This window comes from Elephantulus edwardii, unplaced genomic scaffold (genome assembly GCF_000299155.1).
Source record: "Elephantulus edwardii isolate Elephantulus edwardi_28Jun2011 unplaced genomic scaffold, EleEdw1.0 scaffold00044, whole genome shotgun sequence".
Lineage (NCBI taxonomy): Eukaryota > Metazoa > Chordata > Mammalia > Macroscelidea > Macroscelididae > Elephantulus > Elephantulus edwardii.
In genome coordinates this window covers 1,353,351-1,371,198 of record NW_006399794.1, presented here as the reverse complement: position 1 = coordinate 1,371,198, position 17,848 = coordinate 1,353,351, and the positions used below count along the sequence as shown (strand labels likewise).

At 42.2% G+C, this 17,848-nt stretch overlaps 1 protein-coding gene across 1 annotated transcript in view; it reads left to right on the top strand.

Moving 5' to 3' along the window:
- PARVA (parvin, alpha) overlaps positions 1-17,848 on the top strand; it is a 213,068-nt gene that overhangs the window by 177,318 nt on the left and 17,902 nt on the right. Inside the window, 5 exon segments of the mRNA XM_006885407.1 lie at positions 5,301-5,416; positions 10,811-10,869; positions 13,821-13,840; positions 15,330-15,391; positions 16,077-16,145. Of these exon segments, the coding sequence (XP_006885469.1) occupies positions 5,301-5,416; positions 10,811-10,869; positions 13,821-13,840; positions 15,330-15,391; positions 16,077-16,145 (326 nt within the window).

Here is a 17,848-nt window from a genome sequence, read left to right as displayed (position 1 = left end):
TGGGGCCTTACTTTTTGCTATTTCCTTCAAAGCAGCTTGAACTTCTTCCTTCATCACCATAGGCTCTTGCTCATATGTTGTTTCATGAAATTATTCTGTGTCTGCCAATTCCTTTCGATACAGTGACTCAGTATATTCTTTCCATCTTCTTTCAATACTTCCTGGATTATTTAATATTCTTCCTAAAGCATCCTTGATTATAGCAATTCGAGATTTGAATGGTAAGAAACTATGATTTTGAGTGTCACAAAGCCATAAAGTTTTTTTTTATTATTCTCATTCACTTCTGTATGTCTGAAACCTAGAAGAGTGACAGACTAATGTTTACTCACAGATTCTCACTGACCAAGATCACTTAAGTGGTAGGTAATGAAGATAGGAATCAGGTCTAGAGAGGTGAGCTGCAGAGTCTATGCATTAGCTCATTCTGCCCTAGAAGCCACCTCCCCACAAGCCAGGAGAGCTACCATGAACAATGTGGTGTGTTTCTTCAAATGTTGTGCATGTGTGTGAAATGAATGAATGTGATCTGCTTTATATATTTAAGTATATAATGTCGTTTTCTCAAAGGAGAGCTCTGGTTTGTAGTCCATCGGCAGTTGTGCTGATAACACAAAGGTGGCACCTCTCTGGCAGTTCTAATCCACCAGCAACTGTGGGGGACAGATGCCCTGTCTCCTCCTGTGTGATTTACAGCCTCTGAAACTTATTGGAGAGTCCACTATGAGTCAGTTCCAAGTTCATAGCAACTAGGGAGTTAATTTTCATGAAGATGAAGTCAGCCTATATGTAGTTTGGAAGATGTTTATCTTTACATCAAATTATTTGTAAATAATTACATATTCTTCTATATGTCCTCTGTATTGTTATATAACATGCTGTTATGTGGGTATATTATGGTTCATTTAACTATAGGTACATTTTTAGATTTTTTCCAATTTCACTAACATCAACACAGTGTGATTATGTTCTCGACTCTGAGACATAATTTCTTCTTTAGGATATCTACATAGACGGTATTTTCAGGCCAATGGGTATGTACATTTTTAAGTTTATAATGGATGTTTTCAAATTGGCTCAAGAGAAATGATGCCAGTTTCCATTTCCACCATAGGACTAGTTTGGAGGCCTATTTTCTAACTCAACAGCTTCTTTTATTATTGTTTTCTAGCCCTAGTGTGAGCTTCTTGGCACAGCTACTGATGTTCCCAGTTTATTCAGTGAAGTCTTGGCCTTTGCTCTTATTCTGGACGCTTCCAGCCTGACTTGAGTGCAGATGCACAATGGCTTTAGAGGCTGCTAAGATCAGGGAGGAAAACTTCCCAGAGTTACAGTGAGAGACAGTGATGAGGGTGCCCGATCTACAAAGGTTGTTTAAAATGCTTCTAATTAAAGATGACATGTCTTTATAAGAAAGAAATTTTTGAGATAGGAAAAATATTAAAACCATCTTTCTACTCTACATAACTATCTTCATTTCATATGCATATATATTTCTTCTTTCCAAGTCCTGGCCACAAGTACATACTTATATGTGTGTGCAGATATGCATATTTGTTTTGTTTATCTATAAATATATAGGGAGCTCTAGTGGCACAGTGGTAAGGAGTTGTGCTGTCAACCCAAAGATAGGCAGTTCAAATCTGCCAGCTGCTCCATGTGAGAAATCACACTCCTGTGTGATTTATAACCTCTGAAAATCCACTGGCGGCTCAGCTATGAGTTGATTCTGACTTGATAGCACATACCAACATAAATATATATTTTTATATAGTTTCTATCCAGTTTCTCTCTAACATTGCTTTATTAATATTTATGGCTACAGTGATTTTTCAACACATGTAAATTGTTCCATTATGTAAATATACTATAATATATTAAAGCAGTGTTTATTAAACTGTGCCTGGCCAACCTTGAGATATTCCAGGAGACTCTGAGAAATCACTGGTTGAGGGGAGAGAGAAGGTGGGAAATTATGGATAAGATGCAGTTAAAACTTTTATGTTATCATTTGAACCAGAGCAGTTAAACTTCTTTCCTTCAGTTTACCCATAGGATTTTAGAACAAAGAGTTTTTCTGATTAACAAAAAGAAAGAAAACCATTAGATTAAGCCATATTCTTGCTATTAGGCATAATTTTTCCAGATGTTTTAAGTAATTATAGATTACATAATATTTAATATCTCTATGCATGGGGTGGGTGTGTGTATGAAGATTTCGCAGAAGTACAGGACCACTAGTTTATATATGTTTGTATATTTTGGGGCACAACTTAGGAAGGAATATTAAAAATAAAGTACCTAAGGACAGTCCAAATGGGAGGTAGGGGGTGTATGTGTGTCTACACCAAAAGAATGAACAAATCTGTCTTGGAGACAGCCAGAATACTCCTTTGATGAGAAAGTAGCCAGACTTTGTCTCTCATGCTTTGGGCAAGTTAGCAGTATTGACCAGTGCCTGAAGAGGGGCATCGTGCTTAGAGAAGGAGAAGGTCAACAAAAAAGAGGAAGAACCTCAATGAGATGAATCAACACAGTAGCAGCAACAGTGGGATCAAACACAGCTACAATTGAGAGCTTGGCCAGGACTAGAAAGTGTCTGGTTCTCTTGTGCAGGGGGTTCTGTGATTCACGACTACTAGATGGCATCTAACAACAACAACATGTATACAGAGAGCAATACAGCTCACCTCTCTAGACCTGATTCCTATCTTCATTACCTACCACTTAAGTGATCTTGGACAGTGAGAATCTGTGAGTAAACAGAAATCTTACATATCTATATATGTAGGCATACAGATATAAAGATTAGTTGATTCATAGATTTTCATGAATTGATACTTGATTCTGAAGGCTAGTAAGTCTGAAATCCTTGGGGCAGGCCACACACTCATGTAAGATTTCTGTTGCAGTCCTGAAACAGAACTCCCATCTTCTCCAAGAAACATCCATTTTTGTTTTCAGAACTTCCAGCTGGTCAAATAAGATCCACCCATGTAATTAGCTCCTCTACTTACAACCATCCAGTTGTAAATATTAATGACATCTACACAATATCTTAGCAGCAATATCTTGATGAGTGTTTGATCCTACAGCTAGGCACCATAACCTAACTATGTTGACACATAAAATTACCCATCATGGTGTTTGTGAGGCTCTGGGGGAAATTCCCAGGAAGACAGTATCCTTAGTGAAAGGTATGGTCATCTGCGTAGTGCTGACCAAGACAGTCAAAATTAGATACAATGTCACCAGAGTGTAAGAATAACTTGTGTGTATGTGTGTTTTCATAATTTATCTTGTTGTTTTAATTGAAAATTGACACTATAGACAGCAGAATGTACAACAATGTTTACATAAACAATTCAGTGACTTTATTTACAGTCTTCAAGTTGTACAACCATTCTGACCTTCCTTTTCTGAACTACTCCTCCCCAGTAGCATGACCTCCATGTCGTGTAAGCTTTCTATCTAACTTCTCAAGTTACTATAAACTATTTAATCTCATATAGATATTTTTAACCATCATGCTCAAAGAAGGCATTGTTTTTTTAATTAAGTTAAACTATTGTCTGCTTTAAAGAAGACTTTAGGGTATATTTTTTAATTTAATCTTTAAAGATTATCATAAGGTAAGGGTTAATTCAGCTTCAGTGGCTCTAGAAAGCCTGTATTCTGTTAGACTGAAATATGGAATTCTGTTCAATTCTGTTCCATATCCCCCCCCCTTTTGATAAGGATTCTTCTTTAAGATTTTTTTCCACTCTGTTTGACCTCACCTTTTCCAACATTATATAAAAAATACTCCTTTGGAAGTAACTGGGAGGGAGTGTCAGTAAAGGCAGAGTGTTAACAAATGATTGGAAAGAAGATAATCAGCGATTGGCCTGCTGCTGATATGACAGTTCTGATGAGAAGAGCATCCAAGGTTTTCCTTTGTCAGTCTGTGACCACAGCATGTCAGTGGCCAGTCATATACCACCAGCCTCTTTTGAGAGTAACTGTGGGTTGAATTTAGATGGTAGTGCCTGAAAGCCCAGAACTAAAAAATAACTTCTTCTGGAAAGCTGAAAGTTAGAAACCGTTCAACTACTGTTTGGCGTTGGTGTGGAACTGCTGTTCAGAGCCAGTAAAAAACCTTCTCTGAAGTAGCAGTGATAACAAGAAACTCTAATGAGTTCCCAAGGAATGTCTGAATCATTCCTTTTTCTTGGAGGTTTCTCAGAGCTTCTGCTAGAGCAGACTCATCAATCCCAGGGCAGACAGAAGAGCACCGGAATAATGGACATAGTGCATGCTAAGTTTACAGAATGGGCTTTTAAAAATCTTCACTTAAATATCTCCCGTAATGAAGGATTATGATGGCTGGTATGACTATGGAGACAAATAAAGTATCTGGCGAATTTTCTTTTATTTGAGAAGGAAAAAACCAGCATGTTTTAGTGGCCTACTTGCCAGACGTTTTTCACCCAAGTTCTAATTGTAACAAGCTAGCCACTTCTGAACACCTGCTGTGTGGCAGGAGCTATACCTGCATTACCACTGGGAATTCTTGCCACCTATGTACTTCCACATTGATACTGTGATCGTGATCTGTGAAGATGCGCTTTGAGTGGCCTATCACGGCCATACAGCCAGTAAACAGTGAGTGCGTAAGTCAGAGCTCAGGTCTGCCTGACACTCTGCCCCCACCCCATTAGGTTCCCCCATTAGGTCACATTCATTCACTTACCTACTGAGAGAACGACAGCCCAATGAGTCTAGCCTCTAGTTTAATTGGCTTAGCACTTATTCATAGCTCAATAGCTGTGAAAGAACCAGGTCATAAAATCCCCTCCCGGCTATTTCCTAAAGCATTTTGATGGTTCTCATGCCTTCTTCCAGGGGTTTCCAGCCCTAAACAAAGAGGAACCTTTGGAGTAACAGTTACCATCCAGAATTCACTTTCAGATAGGAAGGGTAGTCAGGGCACAGAGCTCCTGGTTTATAAAATAGTATGAAAAGGGACATGGGGTTTGTAGAGAGCTCAAAACTTGATGTCTTCAGGGTCTTGATGGCAACTTGGATTAGAGTGACAGGAAATCCAACAGTATGATCCTCAGAGGAGAGCTCCATGGGATATGGTCAAGAACTGAGAGGAGCATAGTGTGAGGCCTGTGGTGACCATAGACTTTGATCCTTGAGTTTTAAGGATGACCTGAAAGGGACACTGGTGTGGGGCTGTAACATTTGAATATGCTTGTATTCCAAGAAACTGGATGAACATCCTCTGCATTTAAAAATTATGTTTTTTATTTCAGCTGTTCATGCCAAGAGCCTGGTAGCCATCTTGCATCTGCTCGTTGCTCTGTCCCAGTATTTCCGGGCTCCAATCCGACTCCCAGACCATGTTTCCATCCAAGTAGTTGTGGTCCAGGTAAGATAAATCCAAGGAACTGCCCTTTAAGGAGATGTAAATGTTGGGATGCTGTGAGGACCAAGGAACAGTAGATAGATGGCTAGAAGGATGAATGAATGCTAGTGTCTTGGCATGTGATATAGATTGGAAGGCATGTGAGCTGTCTGATGCACATTAGCTTTCCCTTGGTAATGTGTGCAAGGAGCTAAAGAATGTGTCCTTGTATGTCAGATAGCCTATGTGGGCTCTGTGTCTGGGGTTTATCTCTCTTTGACAAGAGATTGTCTTTGTCTCTGTATTCTGCTTAGTGCTGGGTGGTATAAGTAAAGCACTCTAGTGGCACAGTGCATAAAGTGTTGGGCTGCTAACTGGTCATCAGTTTGAATGCACGAGGAGATAAATTGGCAATCACTTCCCATAAATATTCACAGCTTCAGAAACTCAGTGGACAACTGCCATGACTTGGCACAGACTCTATGGCAAGAAAGTTTGGGTTTTTGGTTTGATGGTATGTATTTGTGTAGTGGGGCCAGGAAGAAGGATGTGTGTGTGTGTGTGTGTGTGTGTGTGTGCGCGCGCGTGCGCGCACGCGCATGCATGCACAGCAGTTTGCAAGATGTCCTGCAAGCCATGGAAAAGGATCACTTTTTTTTTTTATGATCACTCTTTTTATTAAACAAATGAGGCACAGGTATTTGAGGGAGATGGATGCTTCTGCATGCGAGGGAAGAGGAGAAAGCGAGGGAGTGTACGTGTGTGTATGCATGTGGGTGTGTGTGTATGTGTTTGAGGCAAACTCAACTTCTCTTATCTGAATTGAAGGCACTGCTGCTTTTCAGCCGCCTAGGGAAGCACAGCTGGGACCTCGAGTCATGTTTTCCAGATTGTTGGATGGAATTTCCATTCACATATGGCTGCATAATTTGCACAATGAGGGTGTGCTCTCTCCCCGTGACTATCTCACTCTGCTCCTAAGCCCATTAGATACTCAAATCCAATTTTCTTTTCCATCTTTATGCCCATTTAGCAAAAGGTCATTGTTTTGTTGGTTTGTTTCTGTTCTTTTTCCAAATAAACATGCAGCAAGGGAAAACTCCTCATATGAGCAGCTCCCTGGATCTCCAGGATTCCTGAAGAGACTCCAATATGGGATCTCCGCTGTCCCTTGATGAGGAAAAGCCCTGAGGGCCAATGAACCTTGACTTGCCAGGCTGGCCAGGTCCAGGAGAGAAGAGCTTTGAGCTGAGCTTTCTCAAAGATCAGACGTTAGTGGAAGGGGAGGAGGTGTTAGTGTGGCTGCGATTGTGACTGTGGCTGATGATTCTTCAATCACTTGATCAGTTGTGCCCTAATCCCAATGGAAATTCTTCTGTTCCTTCTGATTGTTTAACTCTGCTTAACATTAAAAACCAAACCTGCCACCATTGAGTCAATTCTAACTTAATGACAACTGCATGTCCCACAGAAGAGAACTGAACTTCAGGGAGGGGTGTTTTGTTGTTGTTGTTGTTTTGATGTTAGAGTCTTTACAGTAGGAAGCCAGGCCGTCCTTTCTTCTGTGGCTCCTCTGAGTAGGTTGAACCGGCAACCTTTTGATTAGTAGCCAAGTAGAAATAATTTTTATCATCCAGAATCCATTCCAGACCATCGCGGCGGATATTTTAAAAAACAACCAAAACAAAACCGCTCAGATTCATTGCAGTTGAGTCGGAACTAACTCATAGCTGACCCTCTGGTGGGTTTTCAGGAGGCTGTTCATCAAACAGGAGATTGCCCATCTTTTGCCTGTGCAGCTGCTGGTGGGTTAGAAGTGCCAGAGAGGATTTTGGATTTGGATTAACATCACAACTCCCTTCAGTCTCTGCCACACCTTAGCTCTGCCTACTGGGAGGAAAGACTACATTTAAGAAACAGAGGGCCTATCAGAAGCACATAGTCAACAAGGATGTTTGTGGTTCAGACACTGACTCCAGGAGTAATTGTTAGTATTTGTTGAGAACTCCAACTGTATCAAACGTGGTGTTAATAAGGACTTTGTGTATGTTATGACCACATGGGTAACTCAGAGTGTCCTTGCTCAAGCATCTTGCCAGTGAATCAAACTGTCTCTGTTGTGTAACTTTACCACCTAACAGGGTTCTATTTTTTAAAAACAAACAAACAAAAACTACATTTGAGGATTGAGCAGGAGAGAGGGGGCTTCTGTTTTAAAATGTAGCCATTGGAAGCCCACAACACATGCCTTATTCTCAGCTCAGTGATAGGCTGCTGTCAGTTTAATGTTTCCTGTAGGCAGTTTTGTTAGCATGGGGGAGAAAAGAGGATGAGTTACATAAAATGGCATCAGTGCATGTCGGGTTTTATGGGTTGTTTTGCTTTATCAAGTTAAACAGGCACAGAGGCAGGACTCTGAGGACAGGCTGTGAGTCACTGACGGAACCACAGAGCAAACTTCAGGGGACAAGTAACGAGTGGAGGTGAATCTGGAAGCTGTGTGAGGGGCTGTTAGCCCAGATTCCAACTCTTTTCAGTATAAAAGAATTCATTCTGCATTAAGTTTAAGATTGTGGTTTTAGGTCCGTAGAAGACAAGACAAAGATTTCTTGTGCCCTATGTGAAAATTTTGTCTGTGTTGAAACTGAATTTCTAAAAAGCCTTGACTTACTCTTACTTAGTCTCTTGGAAGGAATACTGATTTATGGTGGTTAGAGCACTTGGCTACTAAATAGAAGGTTAGTGGTTTGAACCCATCAACTGCTCCATGGGAGAAAGTTGTAGCAATCGGCTTCTATAAAGATTTTTAGTCTTAGAAACTTTATGGGCCAGGTGTCTGTCCTATAGGGTCACTATCAGTCAAAATCAACTTGACAGTAGTGCATTATTTGGTTTTTAATTCCTTTTTGAACTATCTCTCTTTTTTTTCTTTTTCTTTGTTAGTTCACTCTTCATCTACTCCATATATCCTCTTGGCCTTCATCCAGCTCTACCTGCCTTTGGTAAAAGTATTTTGTCAGGGCACTGGCTTTAGTGGCTACTAGGCAGTTTCAGCAGGAGACTAAAAGGGTGGCTTCAGCTGAGCCGTCAGTTCTGGGGGTTCCTTTGTGGATGTTTAGGGTCATGATTTCATGGGCTTTTCCAATTAATTGGCCTGTTAAGTGTGTCTGTTCTATCTCGTCATTCTGTGCACAGTGCAGCAAGTCTTAAAGACTTGCAAGTGACCCTCGAAGGCACAATAGTTGGCCTGTGTTTGCCTAGAGCAACAGAAGAAGGAAAGTCAGGAATAGGAGAAGGATATAGGATATGTGACTAATCGCTTCCTTTACCATGAGACCAGAAGAGCTAGATGGTGTCCATCTACTATTATGAAAATTTTAACCAAAGACTTCATAGAAGATTCCTGATCAAAAGAGAGAGTTATGCAGAACAGAATGTCAAACTGTCTAAAGCCTTTGAGAGTAGATGAACCCCTGTTACTAACTATTGCACTGAGATAATTTTTAAACTTTAAATCACAAATACTCCTTGAATTTTCTTAAGACAAAACAGGGGTTTAGTCTAATTAATAAAAAAAGGTTTACCTTGAACATTATACTATGTTAAGAACTATCTATATGGTATCGGATTGACAACAGGGCTCAGATTAGATCTGAATTTATGAGATAATAAGTTTGTAAGGGAGTAGAAACAGCTAAGAAAAAGAGTGAAAATGGTTTTCAACTCAAAAAGTGTAATGTTGCTAAATTATACATGCCAAAACTCTTAGTGTATATTTTGTTGTGTGTATTTTCAGCAATAACAAAACTCCATGCCCACACAATGAAATAGAAACTCTTCATACTGGCACTTGGACATGTTCTTTATTAAAGTCAGCTGCCCTTCTGGCCTGATATTGTCCACTAGTTCCTCCATATACTCTGCTTTCACCAACAGCCTCCTGCACACATTTGTGCTGTCATGATTTTGGATTTTGGCCTAGGGTATGCTTCCTGTCTGAAATGGCCTCTCCTCTATGTCCAGTCAAATCTCGGGTTCCTTGTCCAGGTCCCATTCCTCTTGGAAGGTTTTCCTCATGTCTCAGCTGGAAGAGCTTGCTCTTTCCTGCAGTTAACACAGTTTCTCAGCACAGAAGGAGTCCTGGTGGTATAGTGAGTTAAGAGTGTGAACTGCTAACCATAAGGTCAGCAGTTCAAACTCACTATCATAGTTCTGACCTCTTCTATAGGACCACTATGAATCTAAATCAACTAAAGCACAGTGACTTTGATTTGGGTTACATTCTCAGATAGGGTGACCACATAACTTGTCACTCACACCCTTTTGAGAGTAAAAGGGGATCCTATAAATAATTGAGCATTAATTGGCATAAACAAGAATAGCTTTAGGAAGACTATTGTCATGTGTGCATGCTTCATCCGTTCTGTTTTATTCAGGTTCCTTGAGGGCAGAAACTATGTCTTCTACTCTACAGTATTGCTCTACCTAGAGTACAGGATCTTATTTACAGAAAACACTGATGAATGAAGTAAGGAAAAAAGATCAAATAATAGGCTTAGTTGAATGGGTGGGAGGATGGATGGATGGATGGATGGATGGATGGATGGATGGATGGATAGGTGCTTGGATGGATAGATGAATGGATGGGTGGGTGGATGGATGGATGGATGGATGGATGGATGGATGAGTAGGTAGATGTGTGGTTTGATGGGTAAATGAATGGATAGGTAGATAAATAGATGAATGAGTGGGTGGGTAGTTGAGTGGATGGACAGATAGATAGGTAAGTGAGTGAAAAGAAGGTTGCATTGATTGGTGGATTAGTGGATAGGTAGATGAGTGGATGGATGAACAGATAGTTAAATGCGTCTCCAAAGTGCTTCATCTTTTCTCAAAGAATAAACGAGTTATTGATGACTGCACCACTTACATTAAAAAATTTCTCGTTTTATCAGTTAAAAAAAAAAAAAGAAAGAAACTTGAATTCTCCCAGTTGGTCTTAGCTCCTCCACCCTCACCCCTAGTTAAAAGTGTTTCTCTCAGCCTCCCTCTGTGGCCCCAGCTGGAGGGCAGACACACCCTGGCCTTCATTTCCATTTGGTTTACTGTGGATTACTCCAGGAGGCAAACTGTTTGCTTCCAGCAGAATGGCTTCCAATAAAGAAAGAAAAGATTCACCATCCAAGAAACAGCCTACTTGTTTGGACTAAACACAAATTGCACTTAAGTGGGAATGGTACAGTCCAATGGCAGGGAAACTGGGGCCCTCCTTTCCTTTCTAGCATTATTTTCTCTCTGCGTTCATCTCTCAGACACCCTAACTTTCCCATTATCAGGAATGCGAATCAGTTTTTTGGTGTTTTTCTAAAGCCTCTTTTTCTCTTCTCCTCCCAACCCCACTCCCCACCCCCATTTCAGAAACGAGAAGGAATCCTCCAGTCTCGGCAAATCCAAGAGGAAATAACTGGTAACACAGAGTATGTCAACACCATTGTTGCCAGAGATTCTGTAATGGAACACAGATGTTTCTCCAAAATTCATCCATTTGCTGATATTTAGTTTTCATTTATTAGGATTGCAAGAGGGATTAGACTTCAGCCAATGATTATAGTTTAGCCTTTTCCATGCATTCAAAACATGCCCCTCAATGCTTAAGGTACAAACTTGGGTGGGGAAGTGGGGAAAGGGAATTAGCAGTGATTGAAAAATTCTAATTTTATGGCACTCCAGGAAAAAAATGGGCCCCAAAAAGCCAACCAGCATGAAATCATCATGCCATAAACATGGGTTTGAATTTAAATTGTTAACCTTCAAAAGGACGTTTTTCTTCCTTTTCTGAATCTGATTTATTTGGTCACGTGCCATGACCCAGAAAGCCCCTCTCTACCCCAACATGTTTTTGTTTGGCTAGTCGTCCCCCTCCCCTTTTTCAATTGCTTTTAGAAATTGTGGTATCAGAACATACAAGAGTTTTGTCATGGCAGAGAGGAGTTTTATTTTTAATCAGAAAGAGCAAGGGGGTGTATGGGAGCCCAAGGTCCCAGGATAAGTCTGCTCCCAGCCACAGGCAGAGCCTGACCACAGACAAAGCTGGGAAAAGTTCAGTTCCAGCGTCTCCTGCTCCCCCACAATTGCTGGCTTCCCCTTGAATGACAGTAGCACAGTGGACAGGATAGAGGCCTGATTTGAGTTCCATTTCAGGTTTAACTACTTACTCATCAGGTAAGCTCCTTAACCTCTCCAGCCTCCATTTCTTCACTTCTGAAGTGGAGAGTATTTTCCTAATCTGCAGAGAGGTGGTGAAGACTCCATGCTGTTCCCTTCCCCTGTTCTGTGTTTCTGGTGTTCTTCCATCGCAGTTGACCCATTTCTGCCAAGCTGTGCCTATTCTCTAGGAAACTGCCTCCTCTCACTCTCCAGTAGTCTATCTGGTTGGACCTCATCAGAGACTGCTTTAGAAAAGGCCTTGGGCTGCAGGCATTTCAAGGCAAGGGATAAGGACAGAAATGAGGGGTGGCCTTTCCCAAGACTGCACCAACGTATGTAGACCTCATCAGGAAGGTTCCATACTATACCAAGGGCAAGCCATGGCAGCTGATGGACAGAGCAGTTTTTGGCCTTGATTCCTGGGAGATGGCTGGGTTAGACCTGATGAATTCCTCACTGTTCTGTCCTCCACCTCACATCACCCCTTGTTGAACTTAACTGTGCTATTTCACCTGGAAAATAGTGTCAGCATACCTGAGAGAGCATGGCCAGTGACAAACTCCTGGGTCAGGGAGCATGACATCTCCAGGATGAGTTCTCTCAGCTGCATGCTGAGTTTTTCCTCTCTCTCTCTCTATTATCTCTATCACAAAGACATAAGCATTGATACAGCCTTCTAATAATTAAAATACAGTTCATGAAGCACTCGCATCTTATTGATGTTCGTAAGAAACACATAGAACAATGATTAAATTCCGTAAAGCCTCCAAGTCTAGACGTAATGAAGAAGACTATATCCCTGATCTGAGTAAGTCAATGCCAAGTTCATTGTTCTTTTCAAGATGCTATCCCTAATTGATTATTTGGTAGGTGATCGATGTATGCTTGGAATAAACCAATATTATTTTTAAAAAAAAAGCAAAACAAGATTGTACAAGAGGGGAAATATAAGTCTTTATACTGGGCATTATGCTAAAATCTTTGTACATAGTAAATCATTTCTTGCTAACAGCATCCCACTACGGTGTCTAATATTATTATTCTCATTTCCAAAATAAGAGATACGCAACCCAGAGAAGTTAAATAATTGGCCCAAGGTCTGATAGCTAGCAAATCGCTCAAAACCCAAAACCAAGCCCACGGTTCAGAATCTATTTTGACTCATGTTGCTCCTCCACTGCGTGTTCCAAGGCTGTAAAATATCACAGAGGAAACTGCCTAAACGTTCTCTTTAAAGGTGTTTGGTGGATTTGAGCCACCAAACGTTTGGTTAATAACCTAATACTTTCCACACTGTGCCACCTAGAGCTCCTTTGTTGTTGTTGTTATTGTTGTTGTGTACCATCAAGTTGGAACTGACAGATAGTTGACACTCTGGTGAGTTTTTGGAGGCAGTTAATCACACAGGAGGCGATTGCCTGTCCTTCTCCCACGGAGCAGCGTGGGAACTCGAACTGAGTGCCTTCAGGATTGCAGCACAGCTACTTACCATCAGGCCACCAGAGCTCCTTTAGGGAGATTTAACATCTAAGTGGTCTGTTTCTAATGCTGATGCTCTGATTATTTTGCTGTTTCACTGCTACAAGTGTAGACACAATTCCTGCCCTCTTTCAAGGAGTGCTGGTGGCATAGTAGATGGTGTATTGCACTGCTAACTGAAAGACTGGTGGTTCAAATCCATCAGCTGCTCCTAAGAGGAAAATGGGAAACCCAACCAAGGCCCTCAACTTGATGGCACTGGGGGTTTGAGGATGGGTCGATTGCAAGTGGAGTTTGGTTGGCATTACAGCACGTGTGGGAGAGAGACAAAATGAGCAGTTGCCATGGCAGCATTTCCACATCGGGATTTGCTGAAACAAAAACGACCCCTAATATTTATTTAGCCATCTTGAACCACTGAGTCGATATTCTTTCTCAACTGGAAATAATAATGTGATTTTACTTAAGACAAGAAATAGTCCTATAAACATCATTGTACAAACACTATTTTATCTGTGTTAAAGGGGGTTGGGGGGGTGGGGAATGATACATGGTAGTAATATGACAAGCCTGAATGATTAAGAGGACTTAACACCAAATAAAATGCTCCAGAAAAGAGAGTTCTGAATTCTTCAGCTAAGCACCGACTAGTGCCAGGTTACCAGGGGTGGAATTTGTTTCCTCTCTCAGGCAGAGACCAAGGAGAGAAGAATGACAATATTTTCTTTTCCTTTTCCTCCAGGGCTCTTTCCGGACGGCATGGTGAGTTACTCAAGATTGTGCTGGGGTATTGGTGGCTGCCACGGTGCTCCAGTTAGTACTGCAGCCTGGACAAGTGTGGGCACCCAGCTTAAGGCCAGTTGCATAGGGAGGAGCCACCTACTGTTGCAAAAAAGAAAACTACCCATTTTAACAGTCTTCTTGAAGTGGTCAGACCGTTGGCCTTACTGGGCTTCCACCTGGGTCCTGGGCATTTGCAGGGCAGTTTTACTCCAAGTAAGGGAGTTATCTTAAGGGGTCTGTCCTCTCCCCCTCACCCCACTCTTCTACAAACCATCTTCTTCTTCCCCCATCATCATAGCTCCGACCTCCCCATTTCACAGAGGTCTTTAGATCTAAGTTTGTGAATGTCCGAATTTGTGATCCGCTTTGTGGCAATCTTGACGCTGCCCATCCATCTGTGTGAGAAGGTAGAGAAGGGCAGACATGCCTCTCTTATCACCTCAGATCACTGCTACAGTTTCTCAGTTGGGAAGTATGAAGCTGGAGCAAAGACAATCCCATAAAGCAGGATACCTGTTAGACTTTCTATGATCCTGATGCCATGGATAATATTAATATTTTAAATGTTCCAGTTGTGTTCAAAAGAAATCATGTCAGCTGAGCATTTCAGAGTTTATGGAGCACCGTCACGTGTGTTCTCAAGAGCCCTTTACCCTCATGACAACCTTGGGGGAATTTCGTTTTTCCGATGACAGTTTAGAGATGAAGAAACAGGCTCAGAGAGTTGAATTGACCTAGCGCAAGGTCACTCTGGAGAAAGCTCGTGTTCCACCTTGGGGCTCCCTGACTCAATCCTTTTATCTGTGCACTCTGCCGTGATGTTTGTCTTGGGTGTCTTGTTTTTTGGTGGGTTTTTTTTTTCAACATTAGAGAGTGAGATGATCTGATATTTAGCTAAATTTCTCCCTTTAAAATGTCTCAGAAATGCATCAAAACTGTGACAGTCGTGATACCAGTGTGTGCTGTCAATGCCGACCCCTAGCCGCCCTACATGATGGCATCGAGCTGCGCTGTAAGGTTTCCTCAGCTGAAATCTCTATGAGAGCAGATTGCAGGGCTTGTCCCTCAGAGCGAGTGATGGGTTTGAACCACTGGCTTTTAGTGAGCAGTGGAATGCTTAACTATTATGCCTCCAGGACTCTAAGAGTCATGATATGATGGAACAGAAGTAGTGAAGAGAAATGACCAATCCCAGGTCATACTGCCTGACAGAGCCACTTCCCCTCAACAGAGGGTTTCCCGTGTAGATATGCACGAGGGGTGAGGCTCCCATGGTAAGAATCCACTTCATACCTCAGCCCCAACCCCAAATTCCAGAGTTCCAAACATCATCTCACACCCCTAAGATTTCCTTTCTGTCGCCGATGCCCTTTAAAGCTGGTGGGGTTGGACTTTAAAGCTGAGGGTGGATTTCCCAGGAGGTTTCTTGCTGCTGTAACTCCCCACTTTTTGTTTTCCTCTTTTCTAGAACGTGATGCCTTTGACACGTTGTTCGACCATGCACCAGACAAGCTCAATGTGGTGAAAAAGGTGGGAAAGAGGCACCTGGGAGGGTGGTGCAGCCCAAACAATAGGAAAACCTGAGCCTGCAGCTTACAAACTTCCTGCTGCAGCTGGCATGGCCGTCAGATCATGCAGCACAAAGCTTTCCTTCTTGATGCCATTTTACCTCTCATCTCGCTGATACTTAATCCTGCCTGGGGCGCTGACACACTCTGTTCTCCTATCTGCTCCAACACCAGCCTGCCCGGCTCCTCACTCGGGTCCTTCTGTCTCCAAGGCGCAGGGGCCGGCCCCTAACAAGAAGGGAACCTATGGGTTGATTATTTCACTGGACCCTTTCCCTTAAGTTCACCCTGGCCCTGGGCACACACATGTGCTTTGTCATTCTTCCTCTTTGGTTTTCCTGAAGAAATATTGCTCCTTTCATAGTCCTGCTGTTGCCAATTGGGATCCCATGTCGGATGGAACCACAGAACTGGGCCAGCCGTTCCTGTTCTCGCTGGAACTGGGGAGCTTTATGGGAACCATGTTCTCTGGGGCCCGGCTGCTCGTGTGCACTCAGCTCTTTCTCGGAACCCCTGGCCCCATGCTCCTGTCTAGCCTGGTCCTGTGTGCTCACACTGATCCCTGTCCCCAGGGCAGAGTAACAAAAGTGGCCTTCCAGGATCTGACCTCGCGGCCTTACACCTCACATTTCTGACTTCTCTTTCAGACACTCATCACTTTCGTGAACAAGCACCTAAATAAACTAAACCTGGAAGTGACAGAACTGGAAACCCAGGTAGGGGACATTCCTGAGCACAGGACAAGGGTGGGGGAGCCCAGTCATTGTGTGAGGCCACCAGGGGAAGTGCCCCCAAACCACAATCCCCCTCCCTGCGTCATTGGGAGAGTCCATCTGATGATCTTGAAGTTTTCCCCTGCAGTGAAACCAGATGGGATTTCCCTTTTAATTTTTCCCAGCTTTATATTTTGAAAATTTCTAAGAATGTCACAATAAACATCCATATACTCTTTACTTGGAATGTTGTAACCAAATGTTAACATTTCATCACTTTTTTGCCTCTTTCTCAGCCCCACTATACCTATCTTAATAACAAACACATTCTCTTAGATAACAACAATATAATTATCAAGTCTAGGATATTTCTATAATAGCTATCCCAGAACACTTGATTGTGCTTTTGCAAAGCCTATACTTAGACCAAGAGGCATTGGTCATAATCGTGCAGGGAGACACTGCATGGTTCAAAATTGGGAAGGGTGTATGCCAGGGATGAGTGATGTGTCCTATCTCCATACCTTTTCAATCTATATGCAGAACAGATTATCCGGGAGTCTGGACTCTTATGAGGAGAAATGTGGCATCGGGATTGGAGGTAGACTCATTAACAATCTGCGTTATGTAGATGACACAACCCTGCTTGTTGAAACTGTGGAGGACCTGAAGCACTTGCTGCAGAGGGTCAAGGACTGCAGTCTTCAATATGGATTGAAGCTCAACATCAAGAAAACAAAGATTCTGACCACTGGGATGATTGGCAACATCATGACAGATGATGAAGAGATTGAGATTGTTAACAACTTCAGTTTGCTTGGCTCTACAATCAACACTCTAGGCACCAGCAGCCAGAAAATAAAGAGATAAATAGCATTGGGAAAGTCTGCTGTCAGAGACCTCTCTAAAGTACTGAAGAGCAATGATGTCAGTCTGGAAACCAAGGTGTGCCTGATACAGGCCATGGTCTTTGCAATTACTTGTTGCTACACATCGAAAAGCTGGACGATGACTAGGAATGCTAGAAGGAGAATCGATGCCTTTGAGCTGTGGTGCTAGAGAAGAATACTGAATACAGCATGGACTGCTAGAAGAACAAACAAGTTTGTCCTAGAAAGGGTGACACCAGGCTGCTCCTTGGAGGCAAGGATTCTGAAGTTTCATCTGACATACTTTGGACATGTTGCAAGGTGGACCAGTCCTTGGATAAGGTGTGGAGGGACAGCACAAGAGAGGAAAACCCTCAATGAGATGGATTGATTCAATGACTAGGGTAATGGGGGTAGGTGTATCAGAGACAGTAAGACTGGCACAGGATAGAACAGGGTTTAGGGTTGTTGTACATAGGGTCGCTATGAGTCACAGGCAACTTGACTGGCACATAACAACAGCAACAGGATATTTAATATCAATATAATGCATCAATCTACTTGGGTTAAGCTCTAAAATTACTCACATTTGACTGTATTTGGCTGGTAAAAATGGCGATCACATATGGTTCAAAGGAAAACTTTGATGACCACATGTTGTCAACTGTCCCTATATTCTCGTACACTGCATTTAGTAGCCATGCTTATTTTTTTAATAAAATTTTTCATTTTCTGGACGATTTATCAACAATCTGCGTTATGCGGGTGACACAACCCTGCTTGCTGAAACTGAAGAGGACCTGAAGTGCCTGCTGCAGAGTGTCAAGGACTGCAGCC